The 8286-nt window shown below is 38.6% G+C and overlaps 1 protein-coding gene and 1 pseudogene across 3 annotated transcripts; one reads left to right on the plus strand and one right to left on the minus strand.

Annotated features, from left to right (window-relative positions):
* The first annotated feature begins 2299 nt into the window (after nt 1-2299).
* LOC102842940 lies at nt 2300-2452 on the plus strand (annotated as a pseudogene).
* Nucleotides 2453-2903: 451 nt separating this feature from the next.
* On the minus strand, nt 2904-8066 carry ZBED5 (zinc finger, BED-type containing 5). 3 transcript variants are annotated; one of them, XM_006873012.1, is made up of 3 exons: nt 7866-8066; nt 6326-6442; nt 2904-5289 (listed from the first exon to the last, which is right to left on the minus strand). In XM_006873012.1, exon 3 carries the CDS (start codon nt 5146-5148, stop codon nt 3067-3069), a length of 2082 nt encoding a protein of 693 aa, XP_006873074.1. In that variant the 5' UTR covers nt 5149-5289; nt 6326-6442; nt 7866-8066; the 3' UTR covers nt 2904-3066. The 3 variants fall into 3 exon arrangements, with proteins under 3 accessions (XP_006873074.1, XP_006873073.1, XP_006873075.1); XM_006873011.1 differs by having other exon boundaries at nt 2904-5321; XM_006873013.1 differs by lacking the exon at nt 7866-8066 and having other exon boundaries at nt 3067-5284.
* Between the last annotated feature and the right edge of the window lie 220 nt (nt 8067-8286).

Consider the following 8286-nt stretch of genomic DNA (forward strand, 5'->3'; position numbering starts at 1 on the left):
CTCAGGAGAAAGATGAGGCTTTCTGCTCCCATGAAGATTTACAGCCTCGGAAACCCTGTACAGGGTTGCTGTGAGTCGGAACCGACTCCACAGCATATATCAACAACTCTGTCCTATCGGATCACTCAGTTTAGAATAAATTAGATAGCAATGGATGGTGGGTATTGAGAACAGCAGATGTTAAGTGCCATCAGGTCAGTTCTGACTCATAGCAACCCTGTATAGGGTTTCCAAGAAGCAGCTGGTGGGTTTGAACCGCCGACCTTATGGACCAGTGCTTACCCTGTTGTTAAGTGCTGTCGAGTTGGTTCAGATTCATAGCAACCTTTTACAAGGTTTATGAGGGGCAGCTGGTAGGTTTGAACTGACTACTTTCTGGTTTGCAGTCTAGTGCTGATCCTTATCTTAAAGCACAGTTAAATGCAGGAATCTTTATTTTCAGATGACGTTGGAAGTCAAGGATTGGAAAGCAAGAGGTTTCATATCTCAAGAGGCTGATAATCCTGGACAGATGAACTAATAAAGGGTCAGTCCAAGGAATCACATAATGATCAAACTTTAGGTATAAGTCAGATGCAGATGCTTCTTAAATTACGGCACAACTCTGGAATTAGTTGGCTAAGTGTTTTATTCATAAGAAATTAGGCATCCTTTTTTTGCAGAATTGTACTTGATAGCAATGTTTTATTTTCAGAATTAGATTTCAAAAAAAATTCCAGATTTTAGTAGGGAGTATTAATTATACTCCCAAATTGTTATCTTGATGCTCTTAGGAAGAAATGTTTGAAAGGTGGTTAAATGCTGTCAAATTGGTTCTGATCCATAGTGGCCCTGTATAGGGTCTCCAAGGAGCAGCTGGTGAATTTGAACTGCTAATCTTGCAGTTCAAATGGCTTTGCAATTTGGTGCATTAACCCACAGTGCCACACCAGGACTCTGTTTGAAAGGTGGTGAATAGAAAATGTATGGTCTTTGGAACTCTTTAAATTATACTATTTATTGTGTGATCTCAGGCATGCTCCTAATAGCTAACCCAACAGAACTGTTGTAAAGATTTCCAGTAACATAAAAAGCATATTGTAAAGCACCCAATGGTATAGGAACTTAATAAGATCATAAACAGAAAAATACTGCCAGAAATGCTTAACTCTGTTGCCCAAGTTTAGGAGAGGTCCTTGTGAACTGGAGAGCTGATGCATCTCTAGAGAATACAACTCTGACTGAGGAAATCAAGTCCAACTAGGACTTGGTAGGATTGGGAAGGCACTAGTATGTGTTGCACACCTATTCCCAAGACCCACATTCTCCTTTAATCTTCATAATAGTCCTATAAAGGTATAATTATAATTTTATAGATAACTGAAGCTAAGGAAGGTTCAAATTGTCCAAGGTTAAATAACTAGTTAAGAAGAGATACTTCAATCTAGTCACTTTACATTTGCCTTCGGAGGGAACGTACTCCTACTCCTCTAAACAGAAGATAGGTTTGGTTAAGTGAGATTAAATAATGGCTATTTGTAGTAGTTTTTGGCTACAGGAGTAACACAGTTCAAATATTTATGAACAAGGAGTTTGCAACCTTTGTGTGTGATGACTGGGAAGAGGAAGGTCAACAGGCATCTCCTATAGTGCTCCAAGAATAATGTGATAGAAATTTCAATTCCTAGTTTTAATAATCTTTTAGCAAACATAATTTATACTAAAAAATAGGAAATTTGCAAAATTTAAATAGGAATTGAGAAACAAAATATCTTAAAATATTCTTCACTTTCTTCCCTCTCTCCCAATAGTTCAAATGAATCAAAGCTGTGGCATTCCTTATTGACCACAGAATGTTAATCAGAACAGAGATGAAAACAAAGAATTCTGTCCACACACAGGGTATGCAAGTGAATAGAAAACCCCTATTCCATTTTTGTTGGCTTACCTTCACCAACATTTCTTTCTTTAGTGAGTATCTAATTTATCAGAGCTGGATTGAATGTCTAATGCATCAGAGCTGTATTAAGACCCTTAAAAGACAGTCCATTGACTCCGGGAGTCAAGACACCACCAAAGAGTTCAATAGTTGAGAAAGAAACATAAAAGTAAATACAGCATGATATAGCTAAAAAAGAGCAGAGAATAAAGTACTTAATTAAGTCAAAGTGTATTAAAGTACTAAAAAGTTTGTCAGGAAGCAAGATGGGAAAGGAATTGCTCTTTGAGATATCAAAGAACAAGAATGTGGTATGTTTAGGAATTGGCAGTAAGTTCCTCTCCATCGTTGTGGTGAGTACAGCCACCTTCCATCCTCACTATGTCCTCTCATAAGACTTTCAGGATAAAGAGATTCCTGGCTGAGAAACAAAAGAATCACCCCAATCCTCAATGAATTCTAATGAAAACTGGTTATAAAATCAGGTATAACTTCAAGAGGAAATAGTGGAGAAGAACCAAGCTGGGTCTCTGAAGAGTTACACATGATGGCACAAATCCCTAGGTGTATCAGTTTTGAGCCCTGGTGTGGTGCTGTAGGATAAGTAAGATTGGCAGTTCAAATCCACCAGCTGCTCTTATAAATCCTATAGAGGGTCACTGTGAGTTGGAACCAGCTTGGCAGCATACAACTAGCATTCTACTGTATATCAAGCTTAAAATTTTGCCATGATCAACCAAACATGTTATAGGAAACTTCTGGTTTCTTCCTTCATGCTTCCAAATCAACAGACTGACTGAAAAAATGTGAGACTTTTGATCTGAGAAAAAGGAGTTCTGTGTGACTGGAGGGATTCAGGTTAGCCATGACCAGAAAGAAGTAAGGATTTGATCTTGACAAGATATGCTAATGAACTGGGACATATCTTGAATGTCAATGTTCTCCTTAAAAATGACAATGTAAGGAAGAAATACCAACAATATAGTATGTTAAAATTTTGAGCCTTTAGCTTTCTTATAAACCTAAGAAATATTAAAAATTTCCATCACTTTATTTACATCCCCCAAAATACTAGAGCTCAAGTAAATCACCTTTTATTTTCATCTTACATTTGGTTATCAAGAGACATGCAAAAAACCCCTTCAATTTTAATGAGAACAGTGTTTTTGTGTCTTTTTATCACATATCCGCTTAATATTCGGTGTAATGTTGCTGAGCCGGATCCGCATATGAGGTGCAGCATCAAGTCTTTTCCTGTATTTTGTCTTTGTTGCAGCATAATATGAAAACCCTGTTTCACACAGGTGCATTGTAGCAAAAGGAAGAAGAACATGAACAGCTCGCCTTGCAATGCTTGGGTACTCTTGAATTAGGCTACTCCAAAAATCATTTAGTGAAAGTTCACTGAAATTTTGTTTCACTTGAGAATCAGATGTTAAATCAATCAAGCTCTCGTAGTCTCTTGCTACTAAAGAGGCTGGTTTGACAGTTACTGTAAATGGGTTTCTAACCCAAGCATTATTGTCATTTGTAACAGGAAAATATTTTAACAGAGTAGAGCGCAAGCCCCTTAGGTGCTGCACAATGGCACTGCAAGTATCTGTATCAACTGTAGAATTAATTTCAGTCAAAAAGTCACTGAGTGTAGGAAAACAATCAAAGTTTTCTTCTTCTACAGATGAGGCCCAAAATTCCAACTTTCTTAGTAATGATGACATTTTATCAAATACTGTGAAAATGGTCACATTCTTTCCTTGCATTGACAGATTAACCTCATTCAATTTGGTAAAAATATCTGCAAGATATGCAAGTCTTAGTAGCCAAGATGAATTTGTTAAACAGTCAGACAATCGAAAAGCAGAATCCATAAAAACCAATAGTTCTCGACGAAGTTCAAATAGTCTTACAAGAACTTTACCTCGGGAAAGCCACCTCACTTCTGTGTTTAGAAGAAGTGCTGTGTGCTGAGCACCCATTTCCTCACATAAAATTTTTAGTAGCCTAGATTGATGTGGTCGGGCTTTAATATAATTAATAATTTGTACTGCCTGATCTAGCACATTTTTCAGAGATGTAGGCATTATTTTAACTGCTAGAGCATGTCTATATAATAGGCAGTGACTACTGGTGCTTTCAGGTGCCACATATTTTATTAGGGTGACAGCTTCGGCTATTTTTCCATCCATTGCCCTAGAAGCATCACTACATACATCAATACATTTCTCCCATTTGAGTTCATGTTTCTGCATAAAACTGTTAATGCAATTGAATATTTCTTCACCAGTAGCATTACTCTGCAAAGATTCACATAAGAGTAGGTCCTCCTCAATAGACTTATTAAACCTGTAACGAACAAATACAAGCAGCACAGCCAGTCCTGAAACATCAGCTGATTCATCTAGTTGCAATGAAAATCCATCACAAATTTTCAGTCTGCAAACAAGTTCTTCTTCGATGTCAGCAGCTAGATCTTTAATTCGACGTGCAACAGTACTGTTTGATAGTTGTACTGCATCTATTTTTTTACCATATTGTTCATCAAACATCCGCATTACTACATCTTTTGCACAAGGCTTAATAAGCAATTCTCCAATAGTATGAGCCTCTCCACTTAGTGCTATATGATAGCTTACATTGTATGATGCCTCTGTTGCACTTTCATTATCTGTATTAACAATTTTAGGTGTTTGGGGTTTACTATTTTCAGGTGAATCAAGATGTTGCTTGAAAAAGCTTATGTCTTTGTCTTTATATGCAGCATGTTTAGTTTCCAAATGTCTTCGAAGCTTACTAGGGGCTAAAGAGCTATTTGATAAAATTTTCTTACATAACACACACTGGGCATGAGGTGCATCTCTATTTCCAAAGTAAGTAAATCCAAAAGACAAATAACTTTCATCATATTTTCTTCTTTTTGGTTTCTTACTAAATGTTATTTTATTGGTATTGGACATAAATTTGACCCTGGAAATCTCACCTTCTGATTTTTTAGAAACTGATGGCTGTAACTGTTCATCTTCACTTTGTAATATTCCAACTTTTTGATCATTTGATTCAGATACAATCTGATAACAAAAAGATTCTACCTCTTGTTTAAGATTTCCTTCTTTCAGTAACAGATCCATGGGCAATGAGTTTCTGGTACAAAACATGGTTAATTTAGAATAAACATTAAGTATCTCAAATGTGTTGAAATTATAAGACAGGAAACACAGAAGATGAGCAATCATAAAAGAGATGACAGATAGCAATACATCAGTTACTTTGTAAATGCTGCTTAAGCATCAATGTGAAGATGGAACATCTTATGTTCATGTATCAGGTGATCTCTCATTCGACTTCCTGGTGCTCTCAGGTTTGGCACACCTTTTCTTAAAGGTAGATTATCACATAAAAATAAAAGCTATATAAATGAGTTTAGCAGTCTTAAGCTTATATTTTAAAATATACTATAAAGAAAAACTACTGTTAGCATCTTTTTCTCAATACTTATTAACTTAGAAAATATTAACATTCTATAAAACACAATTTGGGAATCATTGAGCTAAGAAATAATGACTTGAGCATATTTTTAAAGAGACCTTAAAGAATATGTAACATGGTAGTGGCGCAAACTTTTTCTGTACAGGGCCAGAGAGTAAATACATTCAGTTTTGTGGGCCATACAATCTTTGTCATAAGTACTCAAATAGTGTAACATCAGCCATAGATATTACATAAAACAATGGGCATGACTGTGTTCCAATTAAATTTTATTTATAAAAAGAGATGGCATGGGCCATAGTTTGCTGACTCTATCCTAGGGTATATAGTATTTTGGGATTTCTTTTAGTTTTCTCACGCCTACTGTCGTTAGATGCATTCATGTTCATACTATACATTTGAAGGCTTCCTTTAGGGTTAGCAACAATTATGATGCGTTATATTAAAAACACAAACATATGGTTCAAAGTTTTGTAAAACAGGAAATTCTATTATATCTTAAGTAATGAATATGAATAATGTTGAAAACTGTAGACCAAAAATAAACTGTAGCTACTTGTTTCCCTGGACTTAAAACTTATATAAATACTAGTTATCCAAATTAAGACTCATTCAATGTCATGTATATTTTTAATGGTTACTTCACATCCCATTATAACTAAAGACTAACCAGGACCCAAAGAAAACAAATTCTCTCATCTTAGTAGATTTATTCTCCATATAATAAAAAGGAAGCATGTTTAAGAGGAAGGCTAGTGCAAATTTAAGAATATCATCAGCTTTGTAAATTAGGGCATACAAACTTATTCCAAAGACAGCTACTTTTGATCTATCTCTATGATTTGGCTACAAAGTAAGCTTTACATATTCTCACGCGAGATCTAGAATCAAAATGGTTCTATTAACAGCTAGAAGGTAAGATACCTGAAATGAGAAGCACACTCTCCTGCAATCACATTTCTCCACTTTGGCAGCTTGAAATGCAGAATCTTCAAAAGAATAAAATTAAGGGATGGGATAGGGAGGGGAGTAATCAAAAGCCTAAAATGAGAGAAAGCATTAAAATTAGCACTGAACTAACAAATAAAACTAATTACAAACCTCTAAGATGACCGTTCATTAAAATTTACTTTAAATTCAGGCTGTGCAAACGATTCTTCACTGCAATGCAGATCTTAGACTGAAATAGAAGATGCTATTTTCATCCTGTTTAATACCTTAGCAACTTCATGGTTTTGAGATGTCCCCATCCAACTTCCTAGAAATATGCTCAAAAACTAAACAATTTAAAGTATAGCCACATCTTAATGTCTATGCAACTAAGTATTAAAAGTAATCTAAAAATAAAATTAAATCAACATGGAAGTGTTTCATGCCTTTTGGCTATAACTATTTTTGTCCCCTCAGTCACCAGCTTCCTAAGGTTACTAATGTTTACTGAGTGAGCACTGTTTACTATGCGTCAGTAACTGTGCTAAGTAACTCTTGTGGATTATTTAATCTTCAAAACAACACTGAGGGTCAGGGTCTAATAATAACTCCATTTTAAATAATAATGAACAGACCCAGAGAGATTAAGTCACCTGCCAAATTAACCAAGTTTATACGTGCAGAACCAAGGATAAAACCCAAAGTTTGCAGAGCCCATGCCTAGCGGGGACGTGTGTGTTCCTGTAATACTCTTTGAATTCCCCAAGTACTCAAACCGTTGAGTGTTTAACAGGGGGACTGCAGAGGGAACAGATTAACAATGGGTTCTAAGTGCCAGAAAGGCCAGGATCTCAACTGAGTAGCAGCACAAAGCCTCACAGTGCTAATGTGGGGGTGGCAGGGCACCAGGGAGCTTCATCGTCGTCAGGAAGGAGAGTCTCGTCCCCACCTCTCCAGAGCGGCTTCCCCCGAATCTCTCGAGGACCGAGTCTGGATTCCCATGGGAGTCAAGTTTCCGCTCTCATCTCGGAAAGCCGGGGAAGCCCTCATAATCTCTTTCCTGGCGGGAAACTGACAGGCACCACAATCCGTCCCCCTTCACCCTAAGGAGACCCCCTTCCAGCCCCTTAGGAAAAAGACGGGGCAGCAGGTAGGGACAGGCCTAAAGCTCTTTTTAGGCTCGCACCTAAAGGCATTTTTAACCTGTCATCCCGATAAGAGGCCAGGGTCATCTGTGCCTCAACTTCTTATCCCAGGTGCACACATCTGGAGACTAGTTTCCTGTCGGAGCCCACCCTCCCTCTGAATTCTTCTTCCGCCGGCTGTCGCCTCAGCTAACAACCACAGGAAAACGTCTCACACCCATTATCTTTCTACTTCTTCTCCATCAGCGGTGGAGAGACAGTCTTCGTTGCGGCTGAGCTGCAGAGCAGCGCCGCGGTCCCCAGCTGAGACTTCGGCCGCCATTTTAAACGATTCAGGGTAGCGGCCATTTCAGAGCGCACCACTTAGCCGCGGTGGCGGCTCTGCTCACCTTCACCAAGGCCCCAACAGGGCCAAGAGCCAGTCGTCGCGGACTGGAGGGGAGGGGGAAGGGGCAGGAGGGGGATGGAAACAAAACAGAGGAAAGAAGGATTCAGGAACAAGGTGATGCTCGACATCGCCTAGGCCACCTCCATAGTGATCCGATTCGCTGCTGGCGCGGTCGCTTGTCTGGAGATAAATTTAGCACTCTGAAGCATCCGAACCCTACAGTGGCCAAGAACGGCTCTTCAACTATCCAATCAGAGCCTGAGTGACTCCTCACCACCAATCCGCGCTGAGCAGAGGGGCGGGACCAGAGGAGAGGACCACGCTCGGTTGAGGCGCCGAACAGCTTGCAGCTGCTAAGCAGCCTCTGCAATCGTTGAAGTTCGCTAACCCTGTGCCTGCTGAGAGGATATTGCCCTCAGACT

This window comes from Chrysochloris asiatica, unplaced genomic scaffold (assembly GCF_000296735.1).
Source record: "Chrysochloris asiatica unplaced genomic scaffold, ChrAsi1.0 scaffold00219, whole genome shotgun sequence".
Classification (NCBI taxonomy): domain Eukaryota; kingdom Metazoa; phylum Chordata; class Mammalia; order Afrosoricida; family Chrysochloridae; genus Chrysochloris; species Chrysochloris asiatica.